Source organism: Carcharodon carcharias, chromosome 12 (genome assembly GCF_017639515.1).
Source record: "Carcharodon carcharias isolate sCarCar2 chromosome 12, sCarCar2.pri, whole genome shotgun sequence".
NCBI lineage: Eukaryota > Metazoa > Chordata > Chondrichthyes > Lamniformes > Lamnidae > Carcharodon > Carcharodon carcharias.
The window spans coordinates 84311760-84333901 of NC_054478.1; the positions used below are offsets into that span (position 1 = coordinate 84311760).

The window sequence follows — 22142 nt, forward strand, 5'->3', positions numbered from 1 at the left end:
CTCCATCGCTGGTGCTCGCGCCTTCAGCAGCATTGATCCCACGCACTAGGGAATTCCTTCTCTAAACTTCTTCTGCTCATCCTTTAAAACATACCATTTTGACAAAGCTTTCAGTTATCCATCCTACTGTTCTTCAGGATTTTGCTGCTCTGAAGAACATCGGGCGTTTTCCAACCTTAAAGGCGCTATACAAATGAAAGCTGTTGTTGTAACTCTGCTAAAAATTATAGATCACACCATGTTATCGGAATGAAGTAGAAAGCAATGTTGCACCAGCTGTTTATCACCACCAGCTCATCCCGGAGCAGCAGATACTGCGCATGCGCGATACTGCCGGAAGTGATGTGTTCATTGCCGGAAGTGAGCAGCTACAGTGTTGACATTGTCTCGGGGAGATTCCGAAGCTTTTTCCCGGCCCTGGAAAGGAGAGAAACGCTTTTGCACCATGGCAATAGCAACAGACGTGTTTGTCTGCCAAATGGCAGGTAATGACTCCAGAGTTGCTTAATGCTGTGTCAAGTCAGTGGATAACAGGGTTAGCTTTGAGCTCTGATGGAGGGAGCAACAGGTGAACGGTTGGGTGGGCGGTAAGATTTTCAATTCGTATTGCTTTCTAAGGAATGTATGAGATTACCAGAATTTAATTTGGGTTAGTTATTGTATTTTTTTTTACACATTAGCATTGGGTTGTATAGCCTACGCAGATATGTTTTGTTCAACAAAAGCACAACTTTGTCAATGTGTGTCCAGTACTTTGGTCATCAGTCTCCAAATGCCAATGACATGATATTTAAGGGTTACCTAGCAGAGGCTGTTTTCCAAATTAAGAATTTAAATATGATTGCGCAAACCACCTCGATTATTTGTAATTTTAGATTTTAATATTTAAAAAATAAATATTACATTACTTCACGTTCTACTGCAATCCACTTGAAGGTAAAACAGATGTGAGGAAACTTCCCATAAGTGATCTCTCATCCAAATCACAAGACAAAATAAAAGCAAAATACTACAGATGTTGGAAATCTGAAATAAAAACAGAAAATGCTGGAAAAACTCAGCAGGCTGACAGCATCTGTGGAAAGAGAAACAGAGTTAATGTTTCGAGTCTGTATGACCCTTCAGAGCTCTCATGAGGCTCATCCTTTGAACTCAGTCACATTTTTTTTATTCATTCATGGGATGTGGGTGTTGCTGGATAGGCCAGCATTTATTGCCCATCCCTATTTGCCCTTGTTCAGAGGGCATTTCAGAGTCAACCACATTGCTGTGGAGTCATATGTAGGTCAGACTAGGTAAGGACAGCAGATGTCCTTCCCTAAAGGGCATTAGTGAACCAGATGGGTTTTTACAACAATCGTTGCATGGTCATCATTAGATTAATTTAATTTTTTATTGAATTCAAATTCCCCCATCTGCCGTGGTGGGATTCAAACCCAAGACCCCTGGGTCTCTGGACTACCATTCCATCGACAATACCACTGTGCCCTATGATTCAAGGTATCTGATAATTCTAATACTTGTCAAATTTTCAGTTCGATTAGAATTCATTATTGTTTCAGTGCAAAAATTACTATAAATGATCAGGCGTATATTACATACTCAAACGTCTGGATTTTCTATGCAGAAGATGCTTTTCTGGCTGCTGCTGCTTCCTTTGCTTGCCCAAATAGTTCTTACCTTGTGAACATACAGCAACATTGTAACGTATTGAAAGATTAATGTATCAATGAAGTTGTAGAATTATGGAACAAAAGAAAATACTGTAGATATTGGAAATCTGAAGTAAAAGCAAAGCACTGGAAACACTTAGCAGGTCAGGCAGCATCTGTGGAGAGGAATTAACATTTTAGGCTGATGCCTTTCACCAGAATTAATAGGAAGTCTTCTCAAATCACATTTTAATACTTGAAATTGTAGTTGCAATCTCTGTTATTTTTGAAGGAAAGGCAATTAAAGTTCAAGTACTCATCTATATTTGAAATTGCATTTGCTAATATTTTGACAAGGTTATTGTATTTAGCCTGAGCTGTCAAATTTATTTGCTATTTATTTTCACACAAATTAATTGTGGCAAAAGGTATAAGCAGTGATAAATCAATCTCTGCAATAAAGTGGACCTTTTGATTATCTCATTGAATGCCTTCCAACAACTGACTCACTTCCACAGAAGCAACCATTGTGGCTGAAGTATTACCAGGAGTACTCACTTGAGTTGGGTTACCAGAGAAGTTTTTTTTTTCCTGATAAATGGGTTAATTTTCTACTTCATTTAGTAATGGCAACATTGCCAAATCAAACGTCATATTTTTTTCAGATGAACGTAATGGTAGAGATAATCCATGACCTTGCGTGCTACAAATTTATATCCAAACAACATCCCAAGGACAGGGTTAAAATATCATATTTTCTCTCAGGGAGATCTCCCAAGAATCTATAGCGTTCTTGCCATTTGAATTGCTTTGCGGGCACATTGAGCACATTGCACTCACAGTCAGAGAGACATAGTAGGGAAGACTACTGAAATATAGTCAAATTTGTACTTTAAGAAGCGACATCATAGGTTGGCTGAACTTTCACAAAAGAACCTAAATATAGACGAGGTCATCTCAAAAACTGGCATGACTACAGTGCTGGGCAAAGAGTGTCTGTTAAGACAGAGTACGCTGGTGTTGCCACTTGTGAAGTATAATACATTACAGGTTCATTGGATGTGCGATAGAAATCTGTAATGAAGTACACCATGTGCACGAATATTCAGTCATTCATGTGAATGCCAGGCCTGAATCTGAATCAATCACATGAATCTGTTAAGCTTTAATTTTTGTCTTGAGGTTGTTGTTATATTGTCCTACAGGAGGAACAGTAAGTGTTATTAGACGTCTCTTGTATAAAAGTAGATTAGGTTCCTCACAGATAAAATCATTTTATTAACTCTACTATCCGCCACAAAGAAAAAGCAAACCAGGAACTGCTGCTAGGCTTTTGCTCAATGTGCTTGGTCAACTAAAGCCCATTATGCAATTTGTTTATGAGGGCGACACAGATACATCAAAACCAGCGTACCAATGTGTGTATCCCATGCAACACAACAGGAGATAATAGATAAACCAGAAGGGATAGACTATGCTAGAAATGCAGGTAATGTAATTATGCCAGAGCCTTTGGATGTTTCTAGTGGTATTGGTCCCAAACAAGAACATGACGCTTTTTGTAGGATATTATGAGCAAAATTATTTGATGGAGGTTGATGCTTTGCATGGTAGAGAAGGTAGCGAGCACAAAGAATATGACAACTCTAGACCAGACCAGTGTTTATTGTGAGGTGCCATTTAGCACGTAGGCTTAGCTACACTCTGTATTTTTTACATTGTCAGAGCTGTATGAGAAAAGTGGTACCATAACTACAATTGTGATAATAGTTGGATAACCTGAATTATGCCCGTTGTTGTTTCTTGGCAATAGCGTGAACCACACAACAACTTGTATTTATATAGCACCTTCAGTGTAGTAAAAACACCCAAGGTGTTTCACAGGAACATTATGAAAAGAAAACTGACAGCAAAGCACTCAGAAGATGTTAGGCCAATTGACCAAAAGCTTGGTCTAACAGGTAGGTTTTAAAGAGTATCTTTAAAAGCGGTACCTATCTACATGAAAATCCATGACCACACTCCAACATTTTTAAAGTTATTTTTACTTAGATGTGGAAGGGACAGCTTAAGCATGACCTGATAAATTAACACAGTTAAGCCAAGCAAGGTATTTAAGGCTTGAAAAAATTTAATATTAGCATTTTTGAGGTTCTTTTTTAATGTGGCAGTTATCTAGATTGTGGGAGGCTGAGGCCCAGCTATGGCAAGATTGATTGTTTCTCTCTCTTCCTTTAAGATACTGTTTAAGTACTACCTGTCGGACCAAGCTTTTGGTCAATTGGCCTAATATCTTCTGAGTGCTTTGCTGTCAGTTTTCTTTTCATAATGTTCATGTGAAACACCTTGGGTGTTTTTGCTACACTGAAGGTGCTATGTAAGTGCAAGTTGTTGTGTGGTTCTTGCTATTGCCAAGAAACAACAATGGACATAATTCAGGTTGTCCAACTATTATCATAATTGTAGTTATGGTATCTAGTGACTTAATCCCAAAGGAGAAGCCCATTCAAGTGATCTAGTCTGTTAAGGCCTAAATTACTTTGAAAGAGTGAAAAAAGCCCTAACTTGTCCTGATCATTCTTGTACTATCACAGTTTATATTGATGAATCAGAGGAAACAGTGCTGGACATAGTCATATAAATGACCTTGGAGAAGAGCACTCAGTCATTTATTAAGTTGTAATTAATATCATGAGAAATGCATTATGTTTTAATTGACAAATATTGTTTATGTTGTTTGGATGCTGCAAATAATCAGGGTAGCACCCTCGGCCCAACTATCTTCAGCTGCTTCATCAATGACCTCCCTTCCATCATAAAGTCAGAAGTGGGATGTCTGCTGATGATTGCACAATATTCAGCGCTGTTCGTTACTCCTCATATACTGAGGCAGTCCATGTCCAAATGCAGCAAGACCTGGATAATATCCAGGCTTGGGCTGATAAATGGCAGGTAACATTCACACCACACAAGTGCCAGGAAATTACCATCACCAACAAGAGAGAATCCAGCCATCGCCCCTTGACAATCAATGGCATTATCATCACTGAATCCCCTACTATCAACATCCTGGGGGTTACCATTGACCAAAAACTGAACTGGACTAGCCATATAAATATTGTGGCTACAGGAGGAGGTCAAAGGCTAGGAATCCTGTGGTAAGTAACTCCCCTCCTAACTCCCCAATAATGTACCAACACTGCAATTTATAATGCCATTCATGACGCTTTCATTGTGCTAGTTATTGTGTAGTCCTTCTAATTAAGGCAAGATGATAGTGTTGGAGAATGGAGCATTTTTGCAGCTTGGAATCACTGTGAACATCAAGCATTAGTATAACATAGCTAGATGTAAAATAAAACTTCCTGTAACTGGTTGCAACTTTAGAAAAAACAATTATTTATATTTCTCACACCAGCCATCCTTAAGACAGTATGACTACCAGATAATTAGCAAATTATGCTAAACCATGGATGAATTTTTGTAGAACTAAGCATGGTGGAAATCAGGTTGAAGCTCCCTTAACTCATTTCTGAGATTGCTGAAAGTCACAAGACTTTGTGTAGCGTCAATCTAAGTCAGTATTTATGCATAAAATACATTGCTGCAAAAGACACATCTTATGAAATAATTTGTTTTAGCATTTTCCCTTTTCTTGAACCATTTTTTTGTCCCGTGTACTCTTCCTTTTCCCATTACGGTACAGTAGCAATTCTTGCTCATATGCAGTTGCATGTGCACTGGTTGTCCTCTAGTATCGCAGCTAAGTAGCTGCTCTACATGTCTGAATCTAGACAGTGAGTGTAAACCACCAGGGAATTGGCCCAACCATTCCTGTCTTGCCTGATGTCCATACATATAAACTTCCTGCAATGGTTGCTGCATGTTGATCAGGAATAGGAACACTTTTAAGACACTACCAGTTTACTTTTCTTTCCTTCTCTAACCTATGCCAGATGAATTATAGCATCCCTACCACCACACCGTTGCATCAAAAACTGAAGATAAAACCTAGGAGCTTCCAGCTGTATATAACTCAATTGCTCATTATCTTACCAGGTTAGGCCAGATTTGTTTTAGCTTTTGTAAATGTATCTTTTTTATTTTTAATTTTACTCCTCCAGCAGTGGCTAATCACTGGAAGCAGCAGTAATGTTTACATAGCACAAATAGGTTCGATTGCCAACCTAGGCACAGACATAATGATGAACTATTTAGTACTCATAGATAATTATAAGCCTTGTAAGATGTTATGGTTATTGGTATTATCATTTTGACTAGTTACTTAGCTTCCTGAATATTACTCACAGCAAAGAAAACTAATGAGCAGAAGTCTTACATAATTATGTACATGTGTGAATGACCATATGAAACGTTTATAGATACCAGGCTCTTGGCCACTATCCACTGAACCCTAACTGGAAAATGGGTATGTGCGGATATCAATCTTGGTTGCAATGCTCTATGTAGCTGAACGGCCTGCTGAAATGTGCTGTCTTGGCACATAAATGAAGAATAGACACTATGGTTAGGTACTGGACAGCTGCTTCTACCTGAACGGGACTACACCTTAGTAAATCGTAGTGCTTTCTGTACTGAATGGGAGACTAAAGCCTAATAAACATTTTTATTTTAATATAATTGTGGACAAAAGCAAAGATTTAAATAACATATTATAAAAATCAGATCTTGAAATGTTCTAGAGACCTCAATTGGTAAGCAGAAGACCTTGGGGAAATTTCTTTTTTATGCTCTGATGGTAGACATGGTGAGTTACGAACTGTAATCCATATGCTATGGAAATGTGTAGTCCAAGGATAAATGAGGTTTGATTTTAGTGGAGATTTTTGTGTCATAAATCACTGTGATAGAAGAAAACAGGCTTGTATAGTTAAGCTACATGCAATTTTAGTGTTTGGTGATGTAAGAAATTTTGTATCATGTTCAGTACTTTTTAAATGCGTGTTCTATACAAGACTCTTATTTTAGCCCGAGAATCACAGCTGTAGCTGTCAACTGTGATATTTACTGTTGTATTATTTATTGGCCCTGAACAATCTGTCAGGCAGAAGGTTCAAATACAGAAGACGGCTGCTGGCTGATGTTAAAACTTGGAATTGTTTGTGTATTAAATCTTTATTTTTGTGTTTTACAAAAATCTGTATTTAAGGTCCTTCGGCAAATACTAAGTTTAATATGATAAACAGAGGCATGGTTTTTCTTTATTCTCTATTTGAAACAATGTGGATTGTGTTGTGTAGTGGTATTGAAATGTAATCTGTATTGTTTTTAAAACTTTTTGAGTTTAGCAGATCACTGTAGTTTGTATTACTGAATTAAATTTAATATTAATCCAGTATTGCAAAATTAATTTTTAGGATAATATACATTTAGTTTTTGTTGTTTCTTGTAACCTATTACTGTTGAAGGAGTGCATATTGAACATTTATAGTTATCCCTAATTTTGTTTTTCGGCTATGAAATTTAGAAGCTCAAACAATTTTTATCGCTCAAGTATTACAGGAATATTTTTTACATTGCTATTCACAAGATAATACAATGCTGTTGTTCTACAAATAGCCTTTCTTGGAAAGTATTTGCCCAATTATTTTTGTTCACTATTGTAAGGGTGGAGGGTGGATTTTCAGCTCATTCACGATTAGTAGAACAATATTACAACACATTTATTTATGTGCTTTATTATATTGACGGTGTCAGAACTTTTGAAATGAAGTTGTATTTGTATAAGGGAAACTTTAAGGATAGGTGGCTTACCTCAAGATTTAGGAAAAAATTGCAAATAGAATAAATACAGCAAATATAAGTTTTCTGTCCTGCAATGATTGGGAAATTTCAGTTTGTAGACTTTAGGCAAACGAGTGTGTTTTAAAAGTTGGTTTCAGTCAGTAGTATTGCTAAGAAACTCACTTGTAGCAAAAAGGTAGAATCTGAATCTGAATTTTGCTGGCAACGGCACTTGGAGCATTCCCTTAGATTTCGAATGGCTTCTGGAACAGTTTGTACATTGTAAATGTCTAATGTACTCTGGTGTCGGGTGAAAATGCTACCACAGAGCCACATTGTTACTATACTAACAGTATGTGTGCAGATAGCCATCGCATTACATTCTACTTTCTTCCACCTTTGCTACTTTCTAAGTCTTGATGTCTACCTCCTATTGTCACTGAGACTGTTATTCAGGCCTTTGTAACTCTCAGCTTGATTACGCAAACACTTTACTGGTCTGCCACCCTCCTTAGATCGCAGTTCCTCCAGAAAACCTTTGCCTGTGTTCTTGCTGCTTAAGGCCTTGTCTTTTTGCTATCTAGGTGCTCATCAGGACCCATTAACTCTGTGCTTCACTGAATTAATTTCAAGACCTTTATTCACACTTTGTGTTTCCACAGTCTTGACCATTTCTATCTTATTGAGCCCCCTTAGTCCTCTATCCTGTGCTGTTCTAACATTACTTTGGTATCTTCTGCTTTTCATTGCTCTACTATTGCCTCGTGTTGTTTTACCTATCTTGTCCCTATTCTCAAACTGTCAATATTTTTTTACCTTAATTGTTTTTATTTTTGCTTTCAAAGAGCTACTGATGACTTTTCTATTCAGCTGCTTTTTAGCTGTGCACCTTAAATACCCATTGTGACCATTCCGGACCGTTTCTCTCCTCCTCCTCCTCCTCCTCCTCCTCCTCCTCCTCCTCCTCCTCCTCCCCCCCCCCCGCCAACGTTTCCATTTTCACCTATCCAATCTAAAAATAATTTTATCCATGTCATGGAAGTTCTATGACATTCTTTTTCTGCTGTAATTTATGTGCAGTTTGGTTGCTGAAGGTGTCACATATTGTTGTAGATGGAGAACCTGGGAGGTCTGCTGATAGCACCTTAAAAATGGTGCATTAACATGTATAAACATCACACATTAGGTTTTAAAAATAAATTGAACATTTTTGGAAGCTACACTGCTCTGACCTAAAACTGATAACACATTACAATCGCCAAAATTTGTTAACCAAACATCTGGTTTTAAATATTTATTTATAGCCAAATTTGACAGTTTTCAATAGTCAGGCCAGCTTAAATACAGCTTTACCTAAATAGAAAAATAATGCATTGACTATTATAAGGTATGATACCTTTGCCATTATGAAACAGGATAGCATTCAACATGTTTTGAGTAATGCCATTGGAGATCTGCTCACACAGAAACAGGAGTCAGCCATCCAGCCCCTAGAACCTGTTACAAAATTCAGTTAGGTCATGGTTGATTCATATTAACTCCATTTACCTGCCTTGGCCCTTTAGCTCCTAATACCCTTGCCTAACAAAATTTGTATCATTCTCAGTTTTAAAATTTTCAATTGACCTAGCCTTAATAACATTTTGTGGGGGTAGAGATCCAGATTTCCACCACCATTTATGTGAAGCAGCAGATTCTGACATCACCCCTAAACATTCTAGCTCTTAGGTTAAGTCCCTTAAGCCCTTGATCTGGACTCTTCCACCAGAGGAAATAATTTTTCTCTATCCATACTATCAAATTCTTTAATTGTCTTAAACACCTCAATTAGATCACTCCTTATCTTACTATATTCAAGAGAATACAAGCCTAGCCTGTGCAACCTATCCTCACAATTTAATCCCTTCAGCCCTGTTATCATTCTGGTGAATCTGCACTGCACTCCTGCCAAGACTAGTATATCCTTACAGAGTAACTGAAATGCGGTATACCAGATAGGTTCTTTCCAGAACTCTGTATACATGTGACACTGTTTCAGCTTTTCTTTCCTAGCCCTCTAGGGATGAAGACCAACATTCCATCACCCTTTCAAATTACTTTTTGTACCTTACTGTACTGCTAAATCTGCCTGCTTATCCACAATTCTAAGCCTTTAGGCATTTAAAAAGTACTCTGATCTATCTCAAGTCCATAGAGGATGAACTCACTTTTCCATGTTGAACCCCACAATTTTGCCCACTCACTTATTCTATCTTCTGCTCCTGTTTACATTATTTACTCTGCCACCTAACTTAGCGTTGCCAGCAAACTTAGATTCACAGCTCACTATTCCTTAATCTAAGTCAATTATAACTTAAATGTTACATTTAAAATGTTGAATTTGTTCATTATTAAAGGCCCTTGAGTTTTTCCATCAACTAACAATTCTCATCTAAGAACATGATTATTTCACTTTGCAGCTGTGCAGAATGGGTCAACGATCTAAAGAGAGCTGACACCATGGCAATGTCTAGTGAAACAGAGTCGGGATAAATAAGTCATTTTCAGGTTGGCAAACTGTAATAAGTGGATCACAGGGATCAGTGCTACGGCCTCAACTATCTATATTAATGGCTTGGATGAAGAGACCGACTGCATTTTGGCCAAATTTGCTGACAGTGCAAAAATAGGTAGGAAAGAAAGTTGTGAGGAGGATATAAAGGGTCTGCAAAGGGATTTGAATGGGTAAAAGATTTGACAGATGGCAGATGTGGAAAAATATGAAGTTGTCTACTTTGGCAGGAGAAATAGAAAAGCAGAATATTATTTAAATGTAGATAGACTGCAGAATGCTGTGGTACAGAGGGATGGGGATGTCCTTGTATGTGAATCACAAAAAGTTAGCATGCAGGCACAGCAAGTAATTAGGATGACAAATGGAATGCTGACCTTTATTGCAACGGGGGTAGAATATAAAAGTAGAAAAGTCTTGCTACAACTGTACAGGGCATTGGTGAGACCACACCTGGAGTGCTGTGTACAGTTTTGGTCATCTTACTTAAGGAGGGATATACCTGCATTAGAAGCAGTTCAGAGAAAATTCACTAGGCTGATTCCAGGGATGAAGGGGTTGTATAATGAGGAAAGGTTGAGCAGGTTGGACCTATATTCATTGAAGTTTAGAAGAATGAGAAGTGATCTTATTGAAACAGATGAGATTCTGAGGAGGCTTGGCAGGGCACATGTTAAGAGGATGTTTCCCCTCCTAGGGGCACCTAGAACTAAGGGTACAGTTTAAAAAAAAAATATGGGTCTCCCATTTAAGAAGGAAATGAGGAGAAATTTTTTCTTGAGGTCGTACTCTTCCTCAGAGAGCAGTGGAGGCTAGGTCATTGAATATATTCAAGGTCGAGTTAGTTTTTTTTAAACAGCAAGGGAGTCAAGGGTTATGGAGGCAACCAGGAGAGTAGAGTTAAGGCCACAATCAGTTCAACCATGACCTTATTGAACAGCAGAGCAGACTTGAGGGGCCAAATGGCCTACTCCTGCTGCTATTTCTTTTGATCTTATGAATGGGTTAACTTCTTCATAGCTGATATCAAACTTAGCTAATTGCTAGAAAGCATCAAAATATAAGGTGCCAAGACAGAAAAGCTAGATTTAGGAAAACATTTTTGTTTCATCAATTAGCCTTATCAGAAAACTTTTTCAGTGACTTGAGTCATACAATGAAGTGTAAAATCAGAATTGAGGAGCAAGTAGATGCGGTTTGTAGCGTGTTATTGTGTCAAAACTGATTGTGATAATTTTTCTCAGAAATTAGTTCTACTGTTTTAAATTCAGAAATGGGCCTCGATGCCTCTATATCTAATTTAATGTATTTATTTTGCATCTTGTTTTTACAGCTGCAGAACCTTGGCCAGAAAATGCAACACTATATCAACCGTTGAAGGGTAGGCATTACATCTTGGAATTAAACCTTATAATAATTCGTATTGCAATACAAGCACAGGAAATGACTGTCACCTTTTTTTTGCAATTAAGTATTATTCAATCAAAGATTCAGGGTGTGTAGTGGAAGTTTTAATACGTGGTACTATTTCATCCTATTAAGAGGTTTTACTGACATCCGTCTGTCAACATAAACAAGACATTCATGAAATCTAACCTTCATGATTTATTACTGAGTCATCATATCAGCTAGGGTAAGCAGCTAGTTGTAAAGCTATATGCTTGGAAACCCTATTGATAGGTTTACCAAGAGTTGGAAAATGATTTGTAGATCGATCAGATATTTAAATATTATGGCAAATATGGCTCTCATTAAAAAAGAACTTAAAATGCTTCACATTGGCAGAGACAGTTCAGGTTTCCTTTAGCAGCTCTTCATATATCATCAGCTCATGTTATGGCCTCCATTTGGGGCACAGCAGCCTGCTCCAGTTGTCAGAAGACTGCAAAGTAATGAAGACTAATGGGTTGCTGCCCCAGTCCTCTAAACCAAGGAATTTTTATTGCAGTGAACTTGTCATCTTTCTTTCTTCTGACAGACTGAAATGTTTTATAACGTTAGCTTCAAACAGCTTTTTAAAACACTATTGGAGACTTTTCTTGCTTTAAGTAAGCAATGCAAAAAGATTGTGGTGTACTAATGGTCTGATTCAGGTGATAAAATTAACTTCCAAATGACTTTTGTCCTCATTATGCAGGGGAACAGATTTTGCTGTCAGACAATGCTTCGTGTCTTGCTGTTCAGGTAGGAATATAAGCATGATGTTCTTGGTATTAAAGGTCAACTAACCAAATTGGATGCAAAATCTTTAATCAGCTTCAGAGAAAACCACATACACAGTTAAAATAATACCCAGTAGGATAAGTTCTACGAAACTCATTAACGCTTGTTTGCACTGAAAAACTTGTTCAGTTTGCAGAGGAATGTCTTAGACAAGTAATACTTGGCAGTAAGTGGTGACATGAGGATCAATCGGAAGGAAAGATGATCAAATTTAAACATTGTACAGTGTATCACAGCCTTTATTTTTGTTCATTAAATATTGTTGGTCCCTAAAAGTTGTGGAATAACTTTTATAGAAAAGAAGATTCATAGAGTATTCACTGCTAGATGACAGTGTTAAAAAGTATTGTTGGGTATCTAATTGTGACATTGTGTTGAGCCTTTTAGGATAGGCTATTTGCTTGGCAGGTCTGACATATATAATTCAGTACTTTTGACAACTTTCCCATTTTTTTCTATCTAAGCTTAATTAAAGAACCAGTGGGAAGATGAGATTTTCTTTTCGTGCATAGTTATTAAGATCTGAAATTCAGTGAAAGAATGTTGGAAATAAATTCAATAATAACTTTCAAAAGGGAATTGGATATATACTTGAAAAGGAAATATTGTAAGACAATAGGGAAAAAGCAGGGAGTCGAATAATTGAATAGCTCTTTCAAAGTGCTGGCACAGACACAATGAGCCAAGTAGCCTTTCTTGTGCTATATGATTCTCAGTATACCACTGTGTTTTCTGTATTTTGTAAATTGTGTAAATAAGCAATTATAATTGTTTGTGTTTTTGTTGGGGCTTCTGTTTAAGTTCAATCATCCTGCTTGCCTCTAAGTTTGTTTTCCTTCTATAAATTTGTTTTCCATCTATAAATTAGCATGATGTTTTTAATTGAATCATTTTGGATATATGAATTTGTGTTGCATATATTTCTAATAGGTTGAACTTGACCAAGAAGCACTCATTCCTTGAGCATAATTGCATTTACACCAGGTTGTAGTTTTACGGTAGGAAAAAAAAACTAATTTCAAAGGTCCTCAGAAATTAAGAAAAAGTACTTGTTCAGCATATGCTGGGTTTTAGCAAAAACCTTTGATTTTTACAGATACCCTTTTAAGAATTACAGCTTATTTTATTTGCATGCTTGTGAAAAACTCAAAAGCCTCTATTAATTTTAGATGGTTTCTCTTAAAAAAACTAAAATCCTATATAGTGAAAAAGGAAGATGTAATAAACAACAAACAACACAAAAGCAGCTGTATTAATCTGAAATATTAATGTACTTCTCAGACTGTACATAAAGTATAGTGAGCTGTAACTACTTGCATAGTAGTTATTACTTCCACAGAAACTTGACACTCAACCCCCAACAGGTTATTGTCAGGATTTGTTCCACGCGAACCTCCTCCAACTTCGCTTCATCACACCCTATCAACATTTCCTTCTATTCTTTTCTCCTTTATGTACTTATCCAGCTTCCCCATAAATGTATCAGCTACTCCATGTGGTAGTAAGTTCCACATTCTAATTAATCTGCGATTAAATACATTTTTTCTGCATTCCTTATTGGAATTATTAGGGACTATCTTATACTTACATCGCCTAATCTTGGATTCTAGAATCTTGGAAGTCTAGAAATGAGCATAGCACACTAGGGGCAGGATTTTGCCGTTGGTGAACAGGGGGTGGGGCCCGCTTGCCGACACATAAAATGACATTGGGGGGGATCCCCTGATGTCATCCCGACCCATTTAAATTTTCAGGAAGACAGGGGCTCAGCAAAATCAGCTGTGTGCCTGCCGACCTGTCAGTGGCCACTTGAGGCCATTGACAGGATCAATTAACCAATTAAAGGACTTGCCCATCCAACCTTAAGGTTGAAAGTATCAGCGATCTCCCTGAGGCAGTACTTAGTCTCAGGGAGATGTGCGCTGTTTCATGCGCATGCACGAAAGAGCGCACTCTCGCTTTTGGGGAATCCCCCTGCCCACACAGGAAGTACGTAGCGCTTCCCGCTGGACATTATGCTGGGCGGGCCTTAATTGGCCCACCCACGTAAAATGGCAGCGGGGCCTGCTTCCCCGGCAGGGATCGGCTCCCCACCTGGATGGAGATTGGGTTGGGCCCGCCCGCCCAACAGGCAGAAAATTCTGCCCTAGGTGTGATCTAACCAAGATTCCATATAGGTTTAACATAACTTCTCTGTTTTTGAATTTATGCATTTACAAATGAACCTCAGTGCTATGTTTGCATTTTTAATGGCTTTGTTAACCTGTGTTGCTCTTTTTGATGATTTGCGGATCTGTTACCCCAGATTTTATTCTCTGTTGTTCTATTTAGACTGCTATTTTCCAAGGAGTAGATGGCCTCCTATCAAATTGCACCACCTCATACTAATCTGTATTATCTGTATGCCTAGTAACTTTTGAGTTGATGTTTATGATGTGGAATGATATTGTATGCAGTACAAAAATCTTTGTTAAGGCAGCAAGAAACGTTTGTGTAGCGTACAGCAAAACCCTTAGTACTTTTGAAACACTTTTGGAACAAGTTTGAAAAGGGCTGATTCCTAATGCTGTTGTCATAATCATGCAGTAATTCCTCAAAGGCAATTTATTTTGTCACAAATAACAGCGATAACTTATAATCTAGTATGAAATTCACATCGTTCCCATAGAGATAGTGAATTTTGTGCACAATACTGAAAAGTTACTATTATTTGAAATCTAAAGCTTTAGTTTTGGTTTGTAAGCATCCATACTTTTGCATAGGATTACCACTTCTTTAAAGTTCCATCCAAAATATTTGATGGGGTGGATATGAAACCCAACTCTCACCACCCACCTTTCTCTAAAAACAGTTGAAATGTTAGCAAGGTGGGAGAGCTGGGATCAAAAAAATGAAACGTGACCCAAACCCCCTACTTGCACACCTGCCACCATTTTTGCAGCAGTGATTGTATGGCATGCAGGACCTTTATGCCCCTATGATTTCAAGGTTTTCCCTCTGCTCAAGCATTTGCCTGCTTGTATTCCACCTCCTTTTAGATATTGCGGATAATGACTCTTGCATGAGTCAAAGGCTGACATTGAAACTATCTGCTGAGCAAGATTCTCACTTTCGTGTTGCTGGCATCCAGCAATCCATTTTCTCTTTGATTGCTAACACTGATTCTTGCTGATTCTTATTTCAACCAGGCCTCTTAGCAGCTCCAATGTTATATATAAATGGAAACAGTCTTTCTGAACACACTGTAGACTGCTGCTGATCTTAAAACTCCTTTATTGTAACAAAAACTCCTTTATTGTATTTATCCTAACTCCTTTATTGTATTTATCCTACTGGGTTATTTCTAATTTTAAATCAGTAGTAGAACCTTAACAAAAGTTGGGAGGAAATGTTGTCACTTAGATATATCATTGCTGAAAGAGTGGGATAGAATAATAGCTACATTACAAAAGTAACAGCATAATATACTTCAAAATGTATTTTGTTGGCTGTAAAGCACTTTCGAGCGCTCTGAGATAATCAAAGGCACAAAATAAATGCAAATTATTCATTTTTATCCTTGGGAATACACTAATATGGTGCTACTACATTCAGTGGCTTGACAGAATTATTTTACTAGGAGGGAAACCTGATTTGGAGGAGAATATTTCAAATATAAAGCAGGTGCCTCTCTCCCTAGTCTTGGTCCTTAACTTATATTTAGCACGACCAATTTGAAAGAAACTGCTTGCAAGAGAGTTAAAAGGGAACCTAATATGTTTGAAATAAATCATGGATTCTTTATGCATACAACATACACTAGTGTCCTCAGCCCAACCACCTTCATCATTGACCTTCCTCCTAACATAAGGTCAGAAGTGGGGATGTTCACTGGTGATTGCACAAGGTTCAACACCATTTTTGACTCCTCAGATACTGAAGCAGTCCATGTCCAAATCCAGCAAGACCTAGACAATATCCAGGCTTGAGTTGACAAGTGGCAAGTAACATTCATGTCACACAAGTGTCAGGCAGTGACCATCTCTAACAAGGGAGAACCCAATCATCATCATCATCATATCTCCTCCCCCCCCCACCCCACCCCACCAAATGTTCAATGACATTACCATCACTGAATCCCTCACTATCAACATCCTGGGGGTTACCACTGACCAGAAACTGAACTGGACTAGCCATATAAATACTGTGGCTACAAGAGCAGGTTAGAGGCTAGGAATCGTGCAGTGAGTAACTTGCCTCCTGACTCCCCAAAGCCTGTCCACCATCTACAAGGCGCAAGTCAGGAGTGTGATGGAATACTCCCCACTTGCCTGGATAAGTGCAACCCCTGGACACCATCCAGGACAAAGCAGCCCGCTTGATTGGTACCACATCCACAGACATTCACTCCCTCCACCACTGATGCACAGTAGCAGCAGTGTGTACCATCTACAAGATGCACTGCAGGAATTCACCAAGGCTCCTTTGACATGACCTTCCAAACCCACAACCATTACCATCTAGAAGGACAAGGGCAGCAGATAGATGGGAACACCGCCACCTGGAAGTTCTCTTCCAAGTCACTCACTTTCCTGACGTGGAAAAATCTTACAGTTCCTTCACGGTCGCTGGGTCAAAATCCTGGAACTCCCTTCCTAAGAGTACTATGGGTATACCTACACCACATGAACTGCAGCAGTTCAAGAAGACAGCTCACTGCCACCTTCTCAAGGGCAATTAGCGATGGGCAATAAATGCTGGCTCAGCCAGCAAAGCCCACACCCCATGAATGAATTTTTTAAAAAAGGCCCATGTTTCTAAATGCCTCAAAGTATTTTACAAAATACTGGTAAGTTGTAAACGTTAAAAAGGAGGAGAGAGAAATATTAGAGGATTAATGCCCACTTAAGTACAAGGATTTTGAAAGGAAGGAGGTAGCAAACTGAAGGAATTAAAAGAGGAATTTTAAAGGCAGAGTCATAAACATCAGTCAGCAGTGGTGGAGTGGGAAGAATGGAAAACCATGGGTGGAATTTTCCGTGCCTGTTGGCGTCAGGCATCATGGTGGGCGTAAGCAGATAATACGGTGGGAAAGCCAAAAATTGGTTTCACAACAATGTGAAACCAGTTTGCAATTGTCCATTCTGCCTGTCAATGGTGGGCTGCATTTATCGCCTTTGCACATCACACATCGCGAACTTATTTGTGATACATCTGCATATCCTGATAAGCCAGCTCACCGGAATCATCCCCCCACGCTGGATCATCGAGCACATGAGTGTGATTGCACGTAGACGTGTTTCACAACTGTACGTAAGTGATGTGCACCTGATGAACTGTTTTTGGCCTAGAACTTTAAGGTTTGTTTGCCTACCTGGCTTCAGGCAGCACTCGTGGTCATCAGTGCCAGGCTTCACAAGCAGCATCACATCACTTTTAGGGGGGCTCATGGGCAGGTCATTACCTACCAGACCAGCAGTAAGGTGGGGATGGCTTTTTGGTAGCTGCAGGGCTAGGGCTTGCTTGCAAAATGTTGGGTGTGTGTGTGGGGGCACATGCTGATCTGTGCAAGCGGCCTCAACATGGTGAGGGCTGAGAAGGCAGTCTCTAGAGGAGATGAGACTAGATGGAGATGTGAGGGTCAGAGAGTGAGTGGCAATTGACCCTTGAGCTGCCAGTGAGTGAGATGCCAGTGAATGTGTGATGGGCTTGTGAGTGTGAGAGTTAAGAGTGATGGTTGCCTGGCCCTGATGGCACAGTTGAGACCGTTCAACCTCTTTCTGTGTTGAATCGCCAACCTCTTCTGTGCAGCATTGGCAGTGGCCACCACTGCTACTGCCTCCCAAGTGATGAGGTTGCTGGACCTCCTGCGGCCAGAGCAGAGGCGGAGGGCATCAGAGCGGGCCTCCGAAAAGCACTCCAGTGACGGGTCACAACTTTCTTGGCTTTCAAGACCATATCTTCACTGGAGCAGTCCTAGGCTGCAAGCATTGAAAACTCTCTGGGCAAGTGCAGTTTAGATATGGCACCCTATGCGAGTAAGTGGCAAGATAACAGTGTGGCGGGTGATTCAGAGGCTGCCCGCTAGCGAGATAGCGTGTTTCCTGTGGCTGCATAATTGAGGCAGGAAGTGGACAAAACAGTGTGAAAAGCCGCCATTGTGGTCAGCGGCTAAAACGTCCTTTTTTCTACCCGCTATCGCACTTAGTGCAAATCTGGGACTATGTCTAATCTGACATTGAGTGGAGGCTGTGCAAAGCAATCAGAGCTGGAGATCTAAATGTGTCGTGAACAGAGACGAAATTTAGTTAACTCGGACAAGGGAGCCAGGGTTGGGGGTAATGGAAGTGCATCACTTTGTGTGGCTGGGAATGTGGTTGTGGTATTCTGAATAAATTATATTTTGTGGTAGTGTTCCAACTGTGACAGCATTCGAGAAATAGACCTTAAAATGATAAAGATGTGGGTTGGGGTTTCAGCAAGGAAGAGGCAATCATGGAAATATAATAGGAAGTGCAAGAAAGAATCAAGAAGGAATTTGGTAACACAACGGACTGGGGGTAGAAAGCTCAATTTTTGATTGAGCGGTATGCCCAAATACTACCCTCCGGATTTAGCTTGGGATGGCATCTCGGGAGATTGATGGAGTCAAAGCCAAGCGACACGTGGATGCTGGTCAGAATCCAGAGAGGATGCCTCCAGCTTTACTGATGTTAAGGTGGCATAGACAGAAGAAAATAAAATGTAAACTTTAATGTTAAATTCTGTACATTCTATAATTTATCCATTGAATTCTCAAAGGACAGAATCTACGTAAAGCATGCTGCATTCCCTGCAGTGTTATTGGCAGAACCTAAATTGAATTTAAGAATCTGCTTTGACTGATTCAAAGTGTTTGTACTTAAGAAGCCATAGCCTGTAAATTTTACTACAAGTGATGAGGAAACAAATATAACAATCCTAAGATTACTGATGAATGTACAGTGTCATCATTTATCATTTCTAGACCTCATTTGTGCTAATGCGGAACAACAATAAGATTACATTACACTATTTGTACTGTTCATAGCAGGGTAAAATAGATTGATTTTGAAAATGATTGTAGCTTGATGGTAAATTACATTCACAGGACTGAGGAAATTTGTTACATTGCTTAAAATAGTATTTAATGGAATTAACAGCTTAATTTGTGTTAAACTGCAAATAGAGCCATTACACTAACCAGATTAAGAATTTATTCTGACTCGGAAATGAAGAATGATGCAATGTGCTCTTTATTTATAACCACAAACATATTAGTTCAATTACGGACAGTATAACTGTAAAATCTAAAATCAGCTTTGGACAGCAGCAGACTCTATTTAGTTTTGATAAGCTGAAGCCACAAAGAGAAATTAAAAAAAAAACTTTTATTGAGTTTGATGAACCATTATATGTGTGCCGAAATTGAAATTGCAGCAGATGAGCATAATGTGAAATATCATTTTTTCCATTCCAATGTATAGAACTGTTTACAATATATGAAATGAAATTAACCTCAGTACTTGAATGTGTTTTGGGGCATAGTTCTTTTGAATTTCTTGGCTTACCTTTGTCCCTTTATGTTAACTCCCAACACCTGCATCCAAGAGGGCTTCCAAGCAACTTTCTCTTGCTCAACTATCCAGTGAACATTCCAATCTGAAAACCTTTCATTTTCCTCCATGCCCCTCTTCTCCTAATGGAGAAGGCTGCCTGGACTTTGACAACAGCACAGGTGAGGCCAGAAGCTTATTAAAACATGCCATTGTACTTGTACCGTACTACTCGTTGAGGCCACTTGTTGGACCTTCAAATTGTAGGGCAATAATGCAGCAGTTAGTGGATATGTTTCATGCTTTTGCAAGAGCCAGTATGCTATTCTTTATAAATTGACTAATCCCAAAGCACCAAGTCTATATTTAGTTGAATTTCTATTTTAATATTTAGAAAGTTCAATACTTTCTCTTCAATGAATTTGAAAAAATATGCATAAACAAGTGACTTTGGCATCAGAAGTTAATTAAACAAATCAATGTGTATACTTCTCACTGAACTTCAAGGCTTTTACTTCATATTTCATACTAGCATAACCTGGAAATTTATTTAAATTGAAGTAGATCACTAGCTAAAATAGATCCTGTACATGTGTCCCTAATTACTGTTGCAGAGGCCAGAACCTGTTTAAACTATAACTACCAACCAATTTTATGTTGTGACACTCAAATTACAAAAGGAAGTGAGACAGATACTTCTAAATATTCAATTTTTGTAATGCTGAGCAATGCAAATGTTTTAATAGAATTGACTTTTTTCAGTTAAATACTTTTCATTCTGCTGGCAACACATTAAACTTGTGTGTTCTTGTAGAAAATAGTGATTGGAAATTCAGTATGCTCCTCAAGTGTGATCTTAAAAGTATCCCAAGAGGTCCCCAAGCAGTGACAGCAAGTACATTGCTGGATTATGACACTAAATTGTTTTATTTGGAGACCATCTTTGGTAATTTTCGCAGGTCAAATGAATTGTGGCTGCCTGGGAATAGAAAAATGTGATAATTCCTCCTCATAAGAATAATAATTTTCCAGGGTATCTATTTTGTTTTCTAATTCATTTCAGAGTAATTGTGACAAAATCGGCGTTTTCATCCTGAGTCAAATTTCTAAATTTTATGTCATACCATTTTGAAATAACTCCGATTGAAGTAGAAGCAGTATTTTACCAGCAAATTTCAAAATGGAAATTGAAGCCCAGTTCTCTGCAAAATCCAAACCATACTATTTGACCTGCTCATTAGTTAAAATTCAGAGATGTAAATCAAATCATACTTAATAAATGTACATGAGTAAAGTCTAGATGAAGTAGGAATATCTGCTCATGTTCTTCTAGAGTAAGCATCATTCTGTCTTTGAGTTTGGTTAATTGATGGCACTTTATTCAGAAACCTTTGTACTGACATAATTGCTGAATGTTTTTCTCACATCTTAAGTTTATTTCGCTGTGTAGTGGAACTCGGCGTTGCTTGCATTTGCTATTGGATCAGAAAGCCCACAAAAGATTGTTTGACCCAAAAGGATTGCAATAGTATATTCAAAAGAGAATACTATAACTCCTTGTGATCTGATTCTATTTTTACTGCTTTCTTGTATTTGTACTTTGGCTATGTGCTGTTTCATACAGTTTTTGTATATTTGAGTAAAGCTTTAGTTTTAACCTGAATGACTTCAAAATATAGTGTACAGCCTTTTGGAGAAAACAGGAAACCACAAAGGATATCCTGGTCCATTATACTGTAATACAAAGGTAATTGTTATTCATGTGGCATGATATCACACTAAATGTGTAGAATTATAGAATAATACAGCACAGAAGGAGGCCATTTGGCCCATTGTGTCAATGTTGACTCCTGAAAGAAGTATTAAATTAGTCCCAATCCCCAGTTCTTTCCAGACTGCCAACGAATTTTTTTTCCTTTTCAACTATTTGTCCAATTCCTTTTTGAAAGTTATCATTGAATCTACTTCCACCACCCTTGGAAACAGTGCATTCCAGATCAACAAAAATAACGACTTGTATTTATACATCATAATAATACATCACCTGGTGCTTCACAGGTGTGTTATAAAACAAAATTTGACACCAAGCCTCAAAAGGAAATGTTAGGGCTGTAGGGATTTGGACTATTTCCTGAACTCCAGGGTAAGAAAACTCTTCTGGAGGAACAGATATATTGGCAAATAGGACAATTATTAATTTGGAATGCAAACTAACAAGGTTTATTGGACAATAAAGGTTATTACCTAACATTTGGTTAGTCGAGGCATGGCATGATGCACAGGTTCAATGCGTGTCTATCTGCCTTTCTGACGGACCGGGGATTCCTGGGGTCTTATCTTCTTGGTTCCTTGAGCCTGGCCTCTTGACTCATGACGTCGTTTGAGATTTTAGTTCAGCCAAATTAACACTAACGTACA

At 38.5% G+C, this 22142-nt stretch overlaps 1 protein-coding gene across 2 annotated transcripts in view; it reads left to right on the forward strand.

The window, feature by feature from the left end:
- The first annotated feature begins 329 nt into the window (after positions 1 to 329).
- Positions 330 to 22142, forward strand: part of mtx2 (metaxin 2) — a 66466-nt gene continuing 44653 nt past the window's right edge. Inside the window, exons 1-3 of one of the 2 annotated variants that reach the window (XM_041201732.1) lie at positions 330 to 485; positions 11282 to 11329; positions 12086 to 12132. In XM_041201732.1, coding sequence (XP_041057666.1) covers positions 446 to 485; positions 11282 to 11329; positions 12086 to 12132 — 135 coding nt within the window. In that variant the 5' untranslated portion in view covers positions 330 to 445. Of the gene's footprint in view, positions 486 to 11281; positions 11330 to 12085; positions 12133 to 19779; positions 19907 to 22142 lie in introns of those variants that run through there. The other variant, XM_041201733.1, reaches the window with a different exon arrangement.